Source organism: Episyrphus balteatus, chromosome 1, assembly GCF_945859705.1.
Source record: "Episyrphus balteatus chromosome 1, idEpiBalt1.1, whole genome shotgun sequence".
NCBI classification, from domain to species: domain Eukaryota; kingdom Metazoa; phylum Arthropoda; class Insecta; order Diptera; family Syrphidae; genus Episyrphus; species Episyrphus balteatus.
In genome coordinates this window covers 133,195,669-133,218,052 of record NC_079134.1, presented here as the reverse complement: position 1 = coordinate 133,218,052, position 22,384 = coordinate 133,195,669, and the positions used below count along the sequence as shown (strand labels likewise).

The 22,384-nt window shown below is 28.1% G+C and overlaps 1 protein-coding gene across 1 annotated transcript; it reads left to right on the top strand.

Moving 5' to 3' along the window:
• Positions 1 to 1,513: 1,513 nt before the first annotated feature.
• LOC129905290 (apolipoprotein D) lies at positions 1,514 to 22,254 on the top strand. Its single transcript, XM_055980733.1, has 4 exons — positions 1,514 to 2,197; positions 21,440 to 21,603; positions 21,679 to 21,751; positions 21,818 to 22,254. Exons 1-4 carry the CDS (start codon positions 2,087 to 2,089, stop codon positions 22,088 to 22,090), a joined length of 621 nt encoding a protein of 206 aa, XP_055836708.1. The 5' UTR covers positions 1,514 to 2,086; the 3' UTR covers positions 22,091 to 22,254.
• The last annotated feature ends 130 nt before the right edge of the window (positions 22,255 to 22,384 follow it).

Below are 22,384 nucleotides of genomic sequence, written 5' to 3'. Positions count from 1 at the left end.
CATTTTGTAGAAATCACTAATCCACATCTAAAAACAAAATTTCAAAAAAATACAATGTCCCGTTTTCGAAAATTTTATTTTTCAAAAAAAAATTTCAAAATTTTTTTAAAAATCCAAAAATTATTTTTTTTGAAATTTTATTTTTGGCTTATATTTGAGTTATATAAGTGCTTCTTCAAAAAAAGTTTCGTTGAAATCGAATAAGCCGTTTCGGAGAATTTAAAAAAAACCGTTCTATGGCAGGTACCGTTAATAATGATTTTCCAAAAAAATTTTTTTCATTAGAAGATAGACCTTGTTTTCAAACTTATATTTGAATTTTTTAAACAAAATCGTTGGAGCCGTTTTTGAGCAATTACAGCTTTACTGAAATTGGTGTATGACAAGTACCGTTATTTTTGGCCCAAAAAAATTAATTCCAAAAACACCTCTGGAGGGTCTCCAAAAAATGCTACATACCAAATTTGAAGTCAATCGGTCCATCCGTTTAGGATGTAGATCCTTATACAGACAGACAGACAGACGGACTTCCGGGACCAACTTTTTTGGCATTCTCTATAATCGTAATATCATGGAAAAGTGTAATCTGAACTTTTTTTAGATGTGAATTAGTGATTTCTACAAAATGGCATACCAATTTTAATTTAAATATTTTTTTTTTTAAGAAAATCGGTTTTCGGCCGATGATTCCTAAACACCCTGTAAAACAATTTTCTTGAAATTCATTGGTGTAACAGCCCTGGAAATTTCCTTCAAATTAAAAAAAAACTGTACCGCTACCTCAATCCGTTCAAAAGTTATGATTTTTGCAACGAGATAAGTCATTTTGGACAACAGTGCGGCGGTCCATAGGCTATACAGCCCATAAGAAGAAAAATACACCAACCATTTTACTATCACTCTTCGTCTTCTATCTATATGCAACGCAATCAACAACAAAAATGTCTCTTAAATTGCCACTCTCTACTCTACCACATTAAATTCACATCCATACAATAACAGAAGTTTAGTTTACTTCAAGTCGTCGCAGCGTTAAGTCTGTATCTATGAACCTCTAGCTAACGGTCTTAACAAAACGAAAGAGTATTTCATAGATGATAGATAACAAACTGATAAATCTTCAACTTCAGCCAACTTTTAATAACTCACTTGAACTTTAAAGTTTGGCCTCGATTCAGGTTCATTGTAAAAACGGTTTTGTGTGTTATTTTAAAAAAAGAGACAACCACTTAAGCCTCTTTCAATAAAAATAACCATTTTGAAAGTATTTTGACCCCTAGGGTCTTCCTGAATTCATCATCATCATTGTTACGGTTTCGGTTTAGTTCCTAACTTGCTTCCACTTCCCGAAGTGCATATTTTCTTTACCACTTCCATTTTCTATACCGCCACGACCGACCGACGTGCATTGTTTAATCAATTTATTCATTCAAGTACAAGTTGGTGAACGAGGGGCAGTTTTAGTTTATATATTTTTTTTTTTAAGTGGCGGCAATCTGCGAGCAAGTATCTGTCAGGCGTGTAATTTGCACGGAACGAAGTTACTAGAGTCCGTCATCTTCGGTCAGTCGAGTCAGCTAGTAAGCCAGCCTCTGTGTTAATAGACGTTATATAACGAGTGTTTTTAAGCAAAAATTGCAAGTCAAGTTGCCGTTCGTGCGTCGTCGAGTATTTTGTATATGTTTGTGTTGCAACAAACAGTGGTTATTCCCCATTATTTTTGTTTTCTTGTTGCAACAATTGCAACTCGATCGATATTATTTACGTATTGAAACTTGATACCTACTATTTTATAATAAATTGTCTTAAAGACGCTGATGGAATTATAATTTTAAAGAGCCATCGACACCTCTAATTTTTGTTGTGCATTGTGTTTACGGATTAAAAGTAGTTAAAAAATAACATCCATCATTGTCTACAACGGTACCTTATTTATGAAGTTTGACAGAACTCGCACCATTAAAGTGTAACTTGGGCTTTATTTATTTTGAAAGTTTTTTTCTTTTTAAATCATTTGGCACACACGTCCATTTTGATTGTGAAACAACAAAATAAAATTGAATTTGAAAAAAAAGAAAGAAATAAAATGAAAAAGTCAATTGTTGTTTTGTTGACATTTTGGATTGCCTCTGTTGCTGGTTATGGATTCGGAAGGTGTCCCAAATACCCTTCGATGCCTAAATTCAATATGACACGGGTGAGTTCGAGTTTGTTGTAATGAAATTTTTGTTTGAAAACAAACAAAGCTGAAAAGTGAAGTTTGATTACCGTTAGTTGTATATGTAAAACGTCAACTACCATGTTAGTTGATGTCTGGTTGATATTTACTCAAAGTTTATTTATGTTTATTTTGAGTGAAAATAAAAAAAAACACTCTTACTTTCCCCTATATAAGACTGTTAAGTATTTTTTCTTTCTTATCAACAAATAAAATGTTACATTAGGTTTAATATTTTTGAGCTATACCTACCATATTAAGCGGGTGACGCATTATTTAGTTTTGTTGAATTTAATGGCCAATTTCACTTAATTCAATCAAGCATTTTTGTATGAGGTATTTTGTGTCTTCCTGTTGTGTGTGAGTTACTAAAATAAATTAACTGAATTGAATACCGAGAAATTGTCACGATGGCAATGATTTTTGTTTTTTTATTGTCAAGTATTTTGTATTACATACTAAGGAAATTGTAATGATACATTACTTACACACATTACCCACCTATCCCCGTTCAATACACATATAAACTGCGTTCCTTTGGGAATATTAACTACAGCTTTAAGTACTAAGCAGTAGATAAATATTCTCAAAGGAACGCAGCTATAATTTCAGTTAGCCTGTCTATGAACACTGTTTTAATTGCCATCTACCGGCAACAATTTCCATAAAAATAAATAAACCAAATGTGTATTTAATTCTTCTATGAAAATATATGTAATTCACATTTCGTTATTTAAAAAATATGTGTTAATATACATACACCGAAAAAAAATTAACATTTTTGAGTGACAAAATTCTTCCAACAATTAAAATATCAATTTTGACATGATTATCATATTATCATTATGACATTTTTCAATTCTAGGTTTAACATGAAAATTTCACTTTGACATTTGTCAAGTTAAATATCAATATTGACAAAATTTTACTTTTCAGTTTGTTATAATGAAGTTTATTTCATTTTCTTTTTTATTAATTTAAATATTTTCTTTTTTTTTTTTCTTTAAAAAGAAATAAAAAAGCATTACTGAAAGAGAATATTCTTTAATAGAGATATTATTTTCTCTATTATACGTGATATAAAAGCTGAAACACAATCACGCTTCAGGGCGTCGCTTCGTTGCGTTACGTTGAGAAATCCTCAAAGCGCGCTTCTGTCACTTTGACTTTGAACAGCTGATTGCAACATAAAATCTGCTGTCAAATAAAAAAAACACACTCACTCACAAAATTATTGGGCCAAGTCTTTATCTTGATTTAATTGTGGAAAAATGAAAAAGGATATTAATGTGTTTAAAAAATGCATAGAAATTTGTTTATTCTTTAATCCTATATTTATAAAAACAAAACCAATCAAAATATATTGTTTTTAACAATAAAACTCAGTCTAAAACATCATTAAATTTTTTTTGTTTTTAATACGTAAATTGTTTTGATTTAAAATATCTCGATGTCGTTTTTTTGTGCAAAATCTATATAGAGAAATTAAAAAACACACATAGTTTTGCAATAATTTTTTTTTTTATTCACATTTCTCGCAATAATAATGTGGGTGACTGTAACTATGTCTGTTAAATGTCAGAAAGCGAGCAAAAGTTCAGTCTGGTTGAACTTTTGCTCGCTTTCTTACGTTTCCTTACGTTTGTCAAAAAAAGCGTACGTAAGAAAAGCGTAATTGTGTGAGGATACACAGATTTCCTATAGTTGAACTTTTCGCAGTTGTCAAAATCGACGGCAAAGCGTGATTGTGTTTCAGCTTTAATTGTTTTACTATTCCTCTCCAAACTATGTGAGGTAAAATTTTGTTGCTGATCAAATTTTCTCAGTAATTCATACATTTTAATCGAAAAAAATACAAAGCGCTTTTTAAAATTAGTACAAATTAAGAGTTTTTTATTTAGGAATATTTTTTAATTATTTGGAATGAGAAACGGATGAAAAATTGATATGATAAATTTTTATTATAATGTAAAAAAAAAAATTCAAAAATTGGATTATATAAAAATATTGTTTTGATATTTTAATTATCATTAAACATAATTTTCCATCATTTTTTGCTTAATTGATAAGATATTTAATTTAATAATTAAAAAATGTTAAAATGATATTCTTTTTCAGTGTAGGAAATATCGAGTTGTACTTGTACCATTTCATATCTTAAAAGGCTAAAGTGACGTCTCCTATCTGAGACTTTCGTCAATATAAATGCCTGCTATTTTTATTGAATCAACTTATTGTATTATAAATTTGACAGAATATGTTTAAAACTAGGTTTTTTTTCTTAAAAACTTAAGAATAAAACTTTGACTTTTTGTTTACCCTTTTTAAGTGTACCTATACATTTTAAAGGGAACATAATTGTTGATCACATTCTAGTCTGAAACCATATCCCAAGATTCAAGCTTAAAAATCTACCAACTTTAAGGGCTTGAAATGTTTTGCAATATAGAAACCTTGTTCAAAATCATGCCTTATGATTGATATTGCACATACATAAGCCTAGGCCGCCATCTTTAAAAAAAAAAAACTTGGCTTGTGGCTCAAGTATCCTGCTTTCTCTTAACCTTTATTTTTTTCTTTAATAAAATCTAAGCTTTATGCAATTTAACTATAAGTTTTTCTGTAACCAACTTCCAAAATCAGGTAAAAAATTTAACTTTTTTAAGGGGGGAAATCCCTCTGGACGACACCTTTTTCAATATTTTTTTATGAAAAACTGAAAGCACTTATTGAAATTTGGAAAAAGACAAGATATTATTGACATTATTAAGTATTGAAAAAATTTTTTTTGAAATGAAAAAATAACAAAATGGCGGCTCTGGAGCCTTTCAAAGTTGACGCCTCTAGTTTACGCCGCGAAAGCACAGGTCCAGGAAATCATCTTAAATCAAAAAGGAAATTTTTTTCCGTTAGATGATATTAATACGCATTGCATGAACCTAAATTTATTTTTTTTAAATGAAAAATAAAAATTAGAAATCAAAAAAACGAAAAAAACCATGTTTTTTTTACAAAGAAGTAGTTAAAAAAAATATTTACTGTACAAATTTTATTCAACTTTTAGGTTCATGTTGTGGCCAATAAGTTAAGGAGTAATTTGCTTCAATTTCAAGTCGATAGCTTCATTAGTTTTTGAGTTACATTGCACGGCGCGGAAAAAAACTAGTTTCGAAAAAAATGCGTTTAAAGTTTTCGTTTTCGTACTATGGTAGGTTCGGAGCGCATTGGTTTCGGGACTATCTGGGCACTTTTGAGGCTTCATTTAAGGCTAAGACCACTGAAAATAGTTTCTTCGGTTGATAAATAAATTTATTACGCAAAAAAAAAATAATGCAAAAATAAAAAATTCCAGAGGGATTTCCCCCCTTAAAAATTCCGTGTTGGCATGGCAAGTCACGATGATTAATTAAATTATTTTGTCAAAAATGCTAGTTTACCTATATTTTTTTAACAACTCACTAGACTTCAATTTACTTTAAAAGTCCAATACTTACCAGTTACCTATTACTTATTTATCACATTTTAAAATGTTGTCTTCAACCTATTAGTCAAAAAGTTTTTTAGGGAACATATCGTTCAATTTTTAACAAAAAAAGTAATAAAATTTAATAATTTTTGGATGTAAAAAATAAATAAGATTTTTTCATTAAATTTTAAAAAACAGATCAATGAATTTTTTTTTAACTTTTGTTTTACTTATCGATTTCTTTTTTATTGGCAAAACAATTTTTTTTAAATCAAAACAACTTTTTTTATAAAAGGGCTCAAAACTAAATTTCTAAAAAATCCTTCCTGTACAAGAAAATCTAAGTGGAAAAAAGCGCACTAGCCTAGCCGGTATAGGATGATAAATTGGGTCAGTTGAAAACATTGCGAAATGCTGTTTACAATGCGCCTTAAAAAAATATCTCTATGCGTCTTTTAAAAAAAATTATTATCCAACTTTATTTTCGGACCTCGTTCATAAATCATCACTCTTATATCAAAAGTAGGAGCATATTGTCCGTTTTTTTGTGAGAAAGACAACCTTTCCCATGTTAGTCATATGGCAAGTACCGTTAACATTAATCCTAAGAAAAAAATGTCCTCTACACAGAGAAAAAAAATGCCCGCTAAAAACTAACAGATTGCCATATTGTTCTACCGTCCATACATTTCATAAGGAAATCTTATTAAAATCAACGATTAATAAGGTTTTTTTAATGAGATTTCTTATTATTTTTATAGAGAAAATCTTATTAAAATTTGACTGAAAAGTTGATTTTTTTTGCAACTTAGCACTAGAACAAAAATCACGATCAATAATTTCATGGCAGGTTGGTTCAGGTGGTAAGGTGGGCGACTAATGATTTGAAGTCTCCAGTTCGATTCCCAGCCTGGTCATCGTTTTTTTTATTTTTTTTGCAGATTTTAAAACTATAAGGTTTCCTTCTTGGATGAAAACCATAGAGAAATCTTATTGTTTTTGTTCTATTTTATGTGGTCTATTTTTCTCTGTGTAGGTTCTAGAAAATTACCAAAAACTCTTGACTTGACAAAGTTTGAACTAAATCGTTTTAGTGGTTAAGACTGCAGCTCGAGATAGAGACATGCAGGTGCAGACACCTAGACATTCAGACCAGGTTGACAAAATTGGGAGATCCACTTTTTTAACATTCTCTTTTATACTACTTATTGTCATGTTTGATTTGATTGTTTTATCGAGGACGATTTTTGCTAACGAATCCTTAACACACCCCATATTTCCTTTGTTGCAGGCATTTTTACGGTTTTTTTTTTACGGCAAAGATTTTTCATTTTTTTTTCTTCTAAAAATTCACTTTAAAAAGAGAAAAAAAGTTACATACTTCCATACTTTTTTTGGAGTTCAAACTTATTTAAGTACAAAGTTGTTTTTACTTTTAAGATAAAAGATTGTGTTTTATTAATTTAATTTTAATAAACATTTACCAAATTTTTATAAAGACAGTTTTAAGCAACTTGAGCTCTAAGAGCAATCACGTGCATAATTTTTTTTTCTTCAAAATGGTCAGCTTCACTTAAGTCACAGCACTAATTTAAAAACGAGATCAACATAGTTGACTTTAATTGAATAAAATCTGAGTTCTTGAATAATTGACCTATTGCAGTTACTACGTCTTAAATTCAAGAGAATTTAAAATGTACTTCAATCTAGTCTAAGTAGAGATAACATCATTAACAAAAGAAAATGAAATTGTTTGCTAAAGTAGGTAGCAATAGCCTTTAATAATCTTTTGAGTAAATATAAGCTGCATTGACTTAAAGATTTCTCTGAGAGATATTTTATCTGTGTTGTTGATGGGTCTTGAATGCAAATAAAGATTTGTTTTTTTTTTTCTGTCAATATGGTCGAGATACAAAATTAAAAAAAAAATAAAAGCAATTAATATTATTTACTAAGAAGAAAACATCACATGCATGTTCATGTGCATTTTTTCTATGAAAAATTATAAGTTCGGTTTGGTCGTACACAATTGCTTATAATTTTTCTCAAGAAGATTCTTAATAAATTCTAGTCACATAAAAAGGCTTGAGAAAAGCTTCATTATTATGCCACAAGTTAAGAGAATATCGATTTATTTATATATTTATTAGTTTTAAAAAAAATGTCTCGAACCAAATGTTGAATTTATATAAAAGAACCGGTACTTGACCTCTAGAATAACACAATTATACATACCTTTATGAGAAATGTCAATAAAATTGAGGACAAACGGTTTAGCCATGGACCACAAATGTCCGAGATGCAAGTAAAGATGTTTATTTTTGCATCACAAGGTTAATGCAGATTGTACAAAATTGCATATACGATTTATTTTATACACATTTAACCACATTTATGTCTGATATGTGCTTTTGCACTTAACGTTGCATGAGTATAAGTACTTGATTTTAGCAAGTGAATGTGCATTTTCATGGTTCAATTCAGATACATTCATCTGAAGTGATGGTTGACCATTATTATGTTCCAACTGTTAGTTGCATGAAAACATAGTTATCATGAAACCTAGTTATTGTATCACACAATATAGACGTTAAAACAAAGGTGTCTATAAAGGCTGTTGGAGCGAAATTAATATTTTAATTTAAGGACCAAAATTAACGGTACTTGCCATATGGCCAATATGGAAAAAGGTTGTTTTTCTCAAAAAACGGGTCAGACGATTTTGATTTAAAAAAAAATATGGCATATAAGGTCCTACTTTTGAAAAAATATTTTTTGGACCCGCCATAGATTTCTGATTTTTGACTTTTTCGTAAACCACTTAACTGATTTCAAAGAAATTTTTTGTACAAACACATTTAAGAAAAAATTTATAGAAGTCAATTTAGGATTTTTAAAAAATATTTCATATTTTTTTTTGTTTTTTTTTTCAAAACGGATTAATTAATTTACTTGATTTTTGTTTTTTTTTTTTTAATATGTGCGAAAATATTAAAAAACCCTTTGTTATACACAGAGTGTCCGGTAAAGAATCGATAAGCCTGAATTGACTGATACCTCCACTTATGACTGTTTTAAAACCAAAAAGAATAAATGTTTATCGCAACCCAGTTTAGAAAATATAAGCTTTTTTCGTTCAGTGTATTTTAAATTTCATCATCTTACGTTTTCGTTCACCACAACCACGAATGGATGAATTTTATAAATTTGTTTTAAATAATTTTCTACAGTATTGACTGACTAAATAAAAGGTTAAAAGTCTTCATATCTGTTGCAACTTTTCTTTAAAATAAAAAAAAAAAATTAAATTTGTTTTTCGATGCAAAATGTAAAAATAAAAAAATATTTTATGAAAAATTTTAAACACCTATGGTAAAAAAAATGTATACGACCTTTTTTTTTAAATATAATCGTCTAAAGGGAATTTCAGAATAGCTAATAGTTTGTATCGTGTCTAGAATTAATAGAAAGTCTTATACATAACCATTAAAAAAATGTTTTAACAGTTTAACAGTGGTTATAAAAAAATAATTTTACTTTTTTTTAAATGCAAAGTAGAAAAAAATATTGGTTATGATACATTGATACCTAACAAATTACTATCTCTATAATAGCTCAGCCATACATGATACGAAAAATTTAATTTATGAAGCCTAGCGCGCAGATCGGGAAAAATTTTATTTCTCATTCAAATTTTTTCTCGGGACAAATTTTGTCTTGAATATTTTTCCAAGCAGTACGCAGTTCACGCGCAAAATTTAAATATTTGGAGCCGCTCTAAATAAAAAGTCTCCACTTAATTTTGCGCGGACAAATAATGTTCGAAGCATTATTCTGCTGGCAAAAATTGCGACATCTAAATAAAATAAAGCATAATTGAAAAAAATTCAAACAAAATTAAGGTGAACTCTTTAATAAAATACTTGGAAAGTGAAGACGAAGCAAATACAACTCAGAATCAAAAAAAAAACTAATTTAATTTGAAAGAAGAAAAAAACTATTGATAGAAATTACTTAGGGTAAACCGCCCTATTGTTGCCACTCCCTATGTGATTGGCACCTTGAGTTTAAAAACCTTTTATAGTCCAGTGCATTTATAATTTGACCCAGCAGTTTGTACCACCCCCAAATTTTTTTTGCTCATTCGATAGAGCATTGGCGGAATATCATTACCCTGATTTTTCGCACTCGTGAAATTCACCTTTCGGCCGCCATCTTGGATTTTAGTTTTTGTTGAATATCTCGATTTCTTTTTATCTCACATAAAAGTTTTGTATACAAGAAACGTAGGCAATTGAATTTCGCGTCTTTTATGTTAAGAACAGTTTTTCGATATTCTGAATATTAAAAAAGTTACAATCCAAAAAAGTAAAAAAAAACCGAAAAAAATGACAATTTTAAAGTTTTGAGGACTTTTTATCAAAATTATGAAAAAACATTCCGAGAAAAGATTATTCACCTTAAAATTCTCTACAATTCAGCAATACAACTTTTTTTTCTATCTCTTAAAATACAAAATTTATTAATACTTTTTTGTTAAAAAATACCCCTTTTTTACGAAATTATGAGACTTAAACATAAAAAAATTGCAGGTCCTGAATTTTCTCTTCTAACATAAAGCTATAAAATACTCACTAATCATTTAAAATTCAAGATTTGGTAAAAAAAAATTAAGAAAAAAGTAAAGATAAAAAACACAAATAAAAAAGAGCATTTTTAACAAAAAAAAGTATTAATAACTTTTGTATTTGTAGTTTGTAGTTGTATAGCAGAATTGTAGAAAATTTTAAGGTAAATAATCTTTTCTCGGAATGTTTTTTCATAATTTTGATAAAAAGTCCTCAAAACTTTAAAACTGTAATTTTTTTCGGTTTTTTTTACTTTTTTGGCTTGTAACTTTTTTAATATTCAGAATATCGAAAAACTGTTCTTAACATAAAAGACGCGAAATTTAATTGCCTACGTTTCTTGTATACAAAACTTTTATGTGAGATAAAAAGAAATCGAGATATTCAACAAAAACTAAAATCCAAGATGGCGGCCGAAAGGTGAATTTCACGAGTGCGAAAAATCAGGGTAATGATATTCCGCCAATGCTCTATCGAATGAGCAAAAAAAATTTGGGGGTGGTACAAACTGCTGGGTCGTCCATATATGAACATCATAAATGCACTGGACTATTACAGCTTCTCTTTTTATTTTTTGTTTAAAAATTCACTCTTCCTGCCTTTTTTGGCATATTCTTAGCAAACGAGATATTGATAATTCCAAAAAAAGTATTAATAATAGTTGTATGCTATACGGAAAAAACTGCGAACTAAAGTTGGTGCGACATTCGCTTAAAGCCAATGATTGGGCAGTTTACCCTAGGTAATTTCTCCAACTTCAAAATTTTGCGCAGGATTAAAAAATGTTTTGTAGAGATTAAAATTGTAGAGATAAAATTTTTCTTTTCCCTATCTGCGTACCTACTAGGCTTGAAAGTTCAAACGATTCCATCTGGCCACCATATGCATTTAAATTCTCGTGAACTTTCAAATTTCAATTTCATTTTTTTGCACAAAATATTCACTCCATCCAAGTTTTTTGATGGTTTCAGAGAATGATAAACTGTTGAATGCCATATTCATTAAAAAAAAAACTGCAGTGCTACTGCACTTATTCTCAGTTTGTTATCGCTATAAATGAACCTCCTTGCTATAAGTCGTTTACATCTCGCGCAAGAAATCTGCTGTCGGCTCTTAGACTATTTCAAGTTTGCTTCAAGTTTAACCTTTCATTTAAACAGAACATTAATTTAAACATACATTTTATTTAATAAGGTTATTTTTAGCATTTAGCTAGCAGTTTTCTTAGTTTGAAGCACATTTATATTAAAGCAGCTCATAAAACAAAACATTTAGTTAAAACAAAACAAATTACATCTAATTGTTTTGAACCAGTTTACTAGCAGGTAAACAAAAACAAAAGTAAACCAATTAATCTCAAGCTTAATTAAATTTATTTTCACCTTCGAACCAAACTTGAAAAAAAAACAAAGAAACTGTTAAAAAATATAACCAATTTGTTACAAATAACAATTCCATAAAAAAAAAAAAACTAAAATATTGCAAAAGTGTCGATTTCCATGAATAATTCAACATTTTTTTTTTTTATTCATTTTCAAACGGGGGCTACTTTTTTCGCGCACTAGGTTAACCATAAAATATCAATTCGTAGCTGCCTTTTATTGATTAAAGTTATAAAGTTGGCTTCGAATACAAAAATACATTAAGATTAAAAATATTCATGGATTTCTTTAAAAAAAAGGCTATTTTTTTATATAACTTGTATTCTTTGTTTTAAGGTGAAATATGGCAAAATTAAAATCAATATTCGAAAACTTTTATAAATAGATATCGTCATTAAAAATGATTCATCATTTTTTGTAACATTAATATGTAAGAAATAAAGTTCAAACTGGCTGTCTTGATTGTTACAAGGTGTTAGTTTCTATTGTTCGAGTGTATATTAATGAATTTGAAATTCGTTGACCCATTGACTGTATAAAGACGTTTCATTGTTTTCTTATTATTCATTCATGCCTTTTTGTGTGGTAAGTTCACTATCAGACGTCATTCCAGTAAGAAAATGAAAGCTATAATTTCTTTGCTGCTATATATTATTGACCTTGATTTTATTTATTATTATTTCTGGTTTTGTTTTTTTTTTTTTGTCGTCTGCCTATTATAAAAATGTAGATTAAGGTTAATGGTGTTGAATTATAGGAACCGGCAAATTTTATTAGAGATGGGCTTAACCCAGGGAATTCAAAAAATTGAAATTAATATTTCAAAGTCACTAGGAAGAAAAAACATAATTTTTGACCTTTAAAATTTTAATACATTGGATAAAATCAATCAATATACCTACTGCTTAACTATAACTATATAAATTATGTACGAAGTGATGCTTTCGATAAAATTTCCAATGGTTCGATTCATTTGAAACCTGGTAAGCTGGGTCTTCGTCTTACTAAAGATAGTCCAGTCTAGTTATACTTTTGCTGAGAAATAATTCGCAACTGCAATTTAAATACTCAAAATATGAAAGTACACTAGCTCAGAAGCTAGATCCCCCATTTTTCACAAAAAGTATCGGGACGACTTTGGCTGCCATTTTGTTTTGAACAGTTTTACAACTATCGCTTGAAGTTCGGCTAGTTTTGGTCTTAGAGAAAAATTTTATAAAATAAAATTGTAGTAAATTTTATTTCCCACAAAATATATTAAGTAACTTTTTACTCTAAAACCTACCATTTAGGAATTATAATGAATTTCGTAAAATACTATGCTCACTTTTTTTTATATTCACCATAACTTTTTTTAAAAAAACTTTTATCAAAAACTTGTTGTAATAAAATTTGAAGAACTCTTAATTATCTAGGTTTGTCTCATATAGATACGTTTTTTTTTGTCCGAGTTACCATTCCCTCACTAAACCGAAAAATCAATAAAAAAAATTAGCAATAACAGGGTAATGGGAGAGTACGATAACTGAGGCGCCGAGATTCAATAACGTGTTGTGAAGAGGGGTTCAATGCAAATATTTTCTACTATAGGAGGAGGGGTTTATCTCTCCCCGTTTAGGCGGGAGGGGCAATTTTCTAAAAACCAACCTAAAATAAAACAAAAATATTAAAAAACAACTGCAACACTTAAAGTTATGAATGATACCTTTTTAAAAAGTTGGTGACGGCTATCTATCGGCAAACAGGCTCTTTAAACTTTTCATTCGTTCCCTAAAATTTTGATTTATAGATTTATCGGAATTTGGTTCTTTTAATTTTGAACTTGGCGATATAAGGCTCCTTTAAAATCAAAGCAAAACAAAACAAAATGTGAATAGAGGCAACCAAGATCCTTTAATAACTTCGAGAACGGGAAGCCGGTCAAGCTGCTCCTTATTGGTCTTAGCTCTGAAGTTTGAATATGTCAAAGTAGCCCATAAAAAGTGTCTTTTAAGTAGCTCATACTAACTGGACTTATAGACGCCACAATTGATTTTATCTAGGAAATTTTTCAACGCACCCCCTGGATCCAAGGAAAAATGCATTAGTTTAATCCCTTTTCCCCATTCTCTGGCTTGCAGCCGAAAGCAACTTCCCATTGGGGTTTTAACCAATGTTAGGTTGGGCACTAGACATCCGATGTTCACCACAGGTAGGTGAGGAAGAAATTGTTTTTTAATTAATAAAAACAAAATTTTGGCGCTTTTATCCATTTATATGCACAATATCTACCATTTAAATAAGCATAAGCTATTGAAGAAGTCTCTTTCAAGCACAGAAGTTATAAAATTTGTGAGATTTCCTAGATTATCCTCTAAGAGTGTACGAAATAACGTCTTGCATTTAAAATAAGAAAATTATTTTTTGAACCTTTATTAAATGTACCTGTCAATTTTATTTTTTATATCTACCATTCTCGTAAGTAACCAAATCGATTTTTAGTAGAGTAACTAAAGCAAATTATTAGGGAGCCCGGCCGAACAGCTCTGATTTTGACGATTTTTTTTTTTCAAACGAATGTAATTTAAAATACTTTAAAGTCTATAGATTAAAAAATGCCGATGTTGCCGTATTGTTTTTTTAAATTAAAATTAAATTTTTTTTGTTTAAATTTCATAAAACAAATGATAGCAAAAGATTCTCTTGGTAATTTAAGGAAAAAAAAAAATATAAGGCAGCAAGGGACAATCTTCCATCAGTCGATAAATGCAATTTTCTCACAAACTGACTTTAAACACAAACAAAATATTTTGAACACAACGGCAACACCTACAATAGTTACAGACACGTTTTTAAAAAGCTATAATCTCATTTCTATCTGTAAAATTTAAATCCACTAAATTTAATCAAGAAGGAAATAGTCCTCAACTCAAAATTTTGGAAAAAAAAAAACGTTATTAAAAAATTATAAATGGCCTTTTTTTAACTTTTTCGTAGTAAAATATGAATTGATTTAAAAAAATTGTTTGGCCGTAAATATTATCAGTTGAATTCCGAAGAGGAAAATTTCATCGGATTTTCTTGATAAAAATTGAATTTTTGTATTGAAATAATTGAATTTCTCAAAGACTTTGGAAGAACTTTAAACTTTTGCTATTAACTTTCAACAATAAGGGATAAGGGTATTGAATGAATAAAAAATAACTTTATATTTAAATGTTGAACTTCAAAAAAAAAAAATAAGTTAAATTTTTTTCAAAACTTCTATTAAAAAAAATTTCTTCGAAAATGAAATACTTTTTAATTTTTTTCATAAACCGTAATACATTTCGACATTTCCTTTTATAATTTCAAATCATAATAAATGTGGCCAAAAAAATTTGAAAGCAAATGTATTTTATAATACGAAAAAAGTTTTAAAAACGACATGTTAAAATTTTGTCAATACAATTCTTTCAAAAGCCCTTCATTCAATTAACTTAATTTTAATTTTACAAATATGACTAAGCTTCTAGCTTTTTAAAAATAAATATTTAAATATTGTAAGTGTTGCCGTTGTGTTCAAATATTTTTTTTTTGTGTTTAAAGTCAATTAATAAGAAAATTGCATCTATCGCTTGAACGATGGAAGATTGGCCTTCACTCCCATACATTTTTTTTTCCTTGAATTTCCCAGACATTCTTTTGTCATCAATTAATTTATGAAATTTAAGCAAAATTTTTGAAAATAATTTTTTTTGTTCACAAAAATCTTCAATAAAATTTAAAAAATCAAAACGGCAACACCGACAATTTTTAATCTATAAACTTTAAAGTATTTAGCTTAGCTTAGATTAAAGCTGTTCGGCCGGGTTCCCTAATATAGCCATTTTTTAAGCTTTAGTTACTCCACTATTTAAAAAGAAGTTTTAAAAAAAAAATAATTTCTTGTGAAAAATTTGTAAGTGTATTAGAATTTTTTTAACGGCTTTAGCAATTGTTTTTTTCTAAAATTTTTTTCTTGTAGAACTGTTCAAAATTATAAAAAAATGATGTTTTAGAAATTTTTAAAATAAATTCAATATTTTTTACACATCTTATATCCTTTCAAAACGAAAAATTTTTTTTATCATTTTTTCACATAATTTTTTTTTTTTACATTTTGAGTAACTTCATGAAAATAATACGTGTTTGAAATTCATCAATGAACTTAATTCATTACGACCATTAATATAAATATAAATTAATAGAAAGTAATAGAATAGAAAACACCATCACTTACTATTCATAGTATGTCTCATCTCCTTAATTCTTTTCCTATCTTAATTAAGCGGTTTATATTTTTACCACCTAAGATACAACTACGAGAAGGTACATACATTATTGAGTAATAATTTCTGTTAACCAACGACATTAATAAATTTTTATAAATGGCACAGACAAGTAATTAAGTTTTGAGAGCTGCCAGACATAAAGACTTTACTAACTTCTTTGAATACAATAAGTTAATACTTTCAAATGAAGTCGTTGTTTAGCGAAGCTAAAAATAATAATTAAGGAAGTAAATGTACCTGCCACACAATTCCAAGCCAACAAAATAAAAAAATTTGCATGCAAATTGTATACATAACTTAAACTCAATACCTGGTTAAGCAATTTATAGTACTGATTTGAGATATTTTTAGCACTATAGGCCTGACGCCTGAGCCATCATTAATAAATGTACAAAACAAAAACAAAAAACAAAAAAACTACGGATGTTTGACACAGTGCCCCTGGGAGACATAAATAAAAAAAAAATTAAATATGCCTTTGTGAATGATTAAACTCGAATATTATTTTTTTTTATTAAAGGTTTTGGATAAATTTACGGAAATAATAAATTAATAAGGAAATAATATAAATGGATATACATAAGGTTAATACTAAAGCTTCAAATAGGAATACAATTCTGTTGGAGGGTTTATTATGCAAATTTTATTTAAACTATAGAAAATCAATTCAAGTAGCATTAATTGAACTTGTTTAAGAATTGATTTTTGATTTGTGCATAAGTTGTCTTGCATAAAAAAAATCAAAAAATGCAAAATTAAATTTAAAGAAAAAAACATTAAAAAGTACGTACATATACACCACAGTGTTCCTCTTCATGTTTATGGATTTTTCTACTGAGAAAACTCATGTCTATTTTTTATTTATACTTGTGTGTTCTGGGTTTCGCCCTAATTATTTGTTAGGCCCATTTTAGCCGCTTGCACTTCGATGCTCACAAAAGCGCTACTGTCCTCGCACTTTGAATTCTGAATATAACAGTTATTTTAATATTTTTAGCATATTTATTTATTTAACTATCAGGTACCGATTTTTTTCGATATACGTAGGTACTATACAAAACTGACTTACTCCTAAATGACTTTTAATCGATTTAGACGACAATTTTTATAAAAAAGCTTCTCAGCAGTGGCGTATTGAGGGGGGGCTCAGGGGGCCCCCCTCAATATGGATTTTAGTCCAATTCGGAATTCTTCAGATCATTATTTTTAATGTTTGATGTAAAATTTCTTATGAAATCTCAAAATGCCGTATTTTATCGTCTTATGCATATTTACTTTTTTTCCAAAAATGATATTGGAAATAGAAAATTTTTGATATCTCAAAATGATGATATGATATCTACATTACTAATAGTTTCTTTAAGCACATTCCAGTTTGTGCTACTGATTTGGATTAAAAAAGCAATATTTTACGAAAACATATTGTATAGGTAGGTACATATTTCGGATTAAACATCAAGAAGAATTTCATTGAAAATTAGTTTTTGAGACTGCACACGTTCTGCATTTCACTTTTTGCCCATTCACTTGCCTAATGTGAAATTAGGTGTTCTGTCTGCATTTTTTCACTCATTTAGATTTTCTGATCGAATTCAATTCATTTTTTTTTCTGTTCGTGAATTTGGTGCCTTTTTCATTGATTCCGAACTTTTTGAACAAAATACTATCAAAACTCATATTTTTACTATTTTGTAATGTTTATTTGTTTGTTAATTTAATACAAAATACACAAAACACACGAGGCATGAAATATTATAATTCATCACTGCCTGCGTTTAAAGTGTACTATTCTATAGGAGAGAATTGCACCCTGTGTTTGCAACCTCATTCGCTTTATACATTACCTTATTCATTTTTCTTTTAAAATTTGCAATAATATCGCCCATATTCTGCATTTCAGTTACATATTTGTTATTTGATTTGTCCCGAAAAATGTGTCTTCTTATTTTTTTTCTTTTAAACTCTGCTTTTTTCATTAAGATTGCCAATGAAAAGCAGCAATAATTTCACTTTAGAAACAAAATATAAATGGATGATCCTCCAGTTAGGAGCAATTTCAAAGTATTCGAAATCGATCGAAATGAAGAATATGATATTTTTTCACTTCACTGACTTCACGTGAATTTAGAAAGTGATTTCAATTCACTTTCGGTGGAATAGCGGAACATCGGCATTTACCGAAAATAGTGCTGAGTATAATTTCAAAAACTAGACGTGATAGGAATAAATCTGTAAACTGTTTTGAATTTAGCACGAAATAAAGTATTTTTTTTTTTTTTAAGAAGTATGAATCAACTGCTTGCTGCTTGTGTAAAATGTTTGGGATACAAGAACTTTGATGAAACACGACTTTGGATGTGAAAGGAGGAGACAGTAAGTATTACGAAGCTGTCGAGAGCAGTAAAATGCTACTATACCACTTTCAGTACCGCAGCACTTCACTCTGCATCAAAGATGAATACAAAAGAGAGAAATTTTTTTCGTACATTTACCCTCAAAAAAATGTATGAACAATTTTCCAGCCCCCTCCAAATTTTTTTCTGGATACGCCACCGCATCTCAGTAGCCGTATCATGTATAAAAAAAATTCAAAACTCTAAGTTTCAATAAATTATATCAGATTAAAATTTATTTAAAGTTATGACATTTGTTTTGAATTTAAAAAAATTAATGTTATCATATTAATTTTTTTTTTTTCAATTTTTGAAAAATTTTATTTAGGATAATACAGTTTTCAACAATAAAAAATTATTTGTTATTTAGTGAAGTAACTAAAGCTCAAAAATTGGCAATATAAGGGAACCCGGCCGAACAGCTTAGATTTTGATGATCTTTTTTTTCAAACGTCGGTAATTCAAAATACTTTAAAGTCTATAGATTAAAAATTGCCGGTGTTGCCGTTCTGATTTTTTAAATTTAATTGAAGATTTTTGTGAACAAAAAAAAATTTTTTTCAAAAATTTTTCTGAAATTTCATAAATTAATTAATGCCAAAAGATTGTCTAGGAAATTAATTGAATTAAGGGCTTTTGAAGGAATGGTAACTGAACTCAGATTTTTGAAAAAAAAAAAAAAAAAATATTGAAAAAATTTAAACATTTCGTTTTTTAAACTTTTTCGTAATATGAAATGCATTTATTTTCAAATTTTTTTGGCCACATTTATTATGATTTGAAATTATAAAAGAAAATGTCAACATGTATTATGGTTTATGAAAAAAAATAAAAAGTATTTCATTTTCGAAGAACTTTTTTTAAGAAAAGTTTTGAAAAAAAATTTAACTTATTTTTTTTTTAAAGTTCAACATCTAAACATGAAATTATTTTTTATTCATTTAATAACCCTTACTGTTGAAAGTTAAATAGCAAAAATTTAAAGTTCTTATTTACCAAAGAAAATTAATTATTTCACTGCAAAAATTCAGTTTTTATAAAAAAAACCCATTGAAATTGAAGTAATTTTTAATTTTTTTTTTAAGTGTGATATATTCTACCTTTTCTGCTTTTTTTTAATAACATATTTTTTTTAAATTCTGAGTTTGAGGACCATTTTTTCAAAAACTCTGAATTAAATTTAGTGGATTTAAATTTAAGAGATAAGAATGAGCTTCTGGCTTTTTAAAAATGTATTTTAAAATATTGTAGGTGTTTCCGTTGTTTTCAAAATATTTGTTTTTGTGTTTGAGGTCAGAATGTTAGAAAATTGCATTTATCGCTTAAACGATGAAAGATTGTCCCTTACTCCTTTATATTTTTTTCCTTAAATTACCTAGAGAATCTTTTGCTATCATTTGTTTTATGAAATTTAAGCAAAAAAGATGGTTTTGTTAAAAAAAAATTAATTTTAATTTTAAAAAACAATACGGCAACATCGGCAATTTTTAATCTATAGACTTTAAAGTATTTTTAATTACTTACGTTTGAAAATAAAAATCGTCAAAATCAGAGCTGTTCGGCTGGGTTCCCTAATAATTTGCGTTAGTTACTCTACTAATTGTTTGAATATGAGATAATTTAAAATATCGACGGTTAAACTGCAAAACCTCGTAAGTCGTTTTTGCAAGTTTTTCAGAAATCAAAAAACAAAATGTTGTGTTTCTTGTTTTTGTATGGGATCTATCAATACTAGTGTTTGAATTTTGTCATTCCTGAAAAATGTTCAGAACAACATTGTTAAGCTGAATATACCAAAAGATAGCTCTGAATTTTCTGAATTGTTTGCATTAATAATATTTTTTCGAATTTTTAGACTTACGAGGTTTTGCAGTTTAACCGTCGATATGCTTTCTTCATTTTAAAAATAATTTTTAATCCTTTTTTTTTATTTTTTATAAAATGATAAAATTTTTGGTTTAACAAATGATATAAATACTTAAAACATTCTGAGCTACTTTTACCATAAAAGCAAGTATGATTGAGCAAATCGTGCATTGTTTTTTTTTTATTTAATCATCAAAAATATTTTTGTTGTTAATTAAACATTTTTTATATCAATCTGTGATAATAATAAAATACAATACATAAGAAAAAAAAAACTAAAAATAACATGTTTGTGGTTAGTATTCTCATTATTCATTACTAAGTCGAATATATGAAAAAAAAATCAGACAAATTGTGGAAAAAAATTAATATTACTTGTTTAAAACTTGAAATTGTATTTATTTTATACACAATTCGATATTAAATCATATTTTTGGTTTGATGTTTTGTTTTTTAAATACACACAAAGAAAACAAGTTTTAAGAATATTTAAAAAAATTATTTAAGATTAACATTTAGGAAAATTTATGACATTTTTTTTTAAATTTCAACTTAATTCTTCATTGATTCTTCTATAGATATCTCACTCAATAGGTTTGGAGTTAATTTTTTAAAATGCATTTTTTTTCGGCAAGTGGTAATCCGAGGACTTTTTTTTTAAATCTAAAAATTATAGATTTGTAATTTTTGTACTAATTGGATAGGCTAATTAACTATTAACTCATACTTTCCACCAAAACTTGCTTCGAAACTTTGGTCCGAATATATCTGCTTTCAAAATCCATATGTATGTAAGAAAAAAAAAACTATTTTTGATTACAAATATGTAACTCAGCAACCAGACCTCACAAAATCTTTTGGTTTTCAATTATGAATAGAACTTTAAGAGACCTTTCTTTTGATGTATCACTTGATGAATTTTTTTTAAATGTATTGTTTTTTTGACAAGGGGTTAGCAACTAGCTAACTTCGAAAATCTGAAAAACATACATTCGTAATTTTTGTGTTTAAATGCATAGGCTGGTCTCATATCCTTAAACCTAAACAAAACAAAAAAAATGTCCATGGAAGTGATTTGTGACATCGAATTTCATTAAATGCACCAGTTAGTTGATTTCTTAAATTTTCTTTGCTAAACAAAAATACACCACAAATTAACATCGTTATAATAATTGCTTTTTTTCTATTTTACAGGCCCTAGGACAATGGTTCGAAGTAGAAAGGTCATTCTATTTGCCAGAAATTGCATCAGGATGTACAACTCTAACATTTCAACCAGCAATTTCCAATCGAGAAGATGATCCAAGCCTCAACAGTGTCTATAAATTAGAAGTTGCCATCAAAACTGTCAATAGATTGTAAATTTAGATTCGAATTTCTCCTGCTCCAGCAGACATTTTGATTTTAATAAAAAATGTTCTTTATTATTTCAGAACTGGAAATCCTTCTGTAAATTTGGGTTATGCTACTCCAGAATCTCGCAAATCATCTATAATGGATTTTAAGGTTAGAAAAAATGAACAAGAAAATCATAGAAAAGTTTTTTTTGAAAAATTTCCTTTTCTTCTTTAGTTCAATACTCGCTTCCCAGATGTCATAGCAAGACTTTTACCTGGATCAGGAAAATATCAAGTTCTTTACACAGATTATGAAAACTTTGCAATTCTATGGTCCTGTTCGAGTTTAGGCTCGATTGGCTATTCAGATCAAATTTGGATTTTCGGAAGGGAACGTGATTTTCCAGCTGAAATTCGAGTCAAGATATATGATGCATTGAAAAAATTAAGCTTAGAACCTGATAGATTAGTTTTAAGTAAAAATAAAAATTGTCCTGCTACACTTTGAAAAATTATTTATAGAATAGATATGTATGAATAATCCCCAGGTACTGCTTTTAGATATAAAAAAAAAAATGTATCAATCTCAGTTTTAATTATAATAATTATATTTCCAGAATCTATATTATTTAAGATTTTATAAGGACCTGTGATAGTCAATTGTTATTAGATTAAAATATAATTGCATATGTATTTTTTTTTTTTTTTTTTTTGTGAATATTTAAGAATAAATGTAAAAAATAATAACATCAGATATGAACTTTAATTTTGTCTAGAAGTGCACTTTGTGTTGACGGACGGG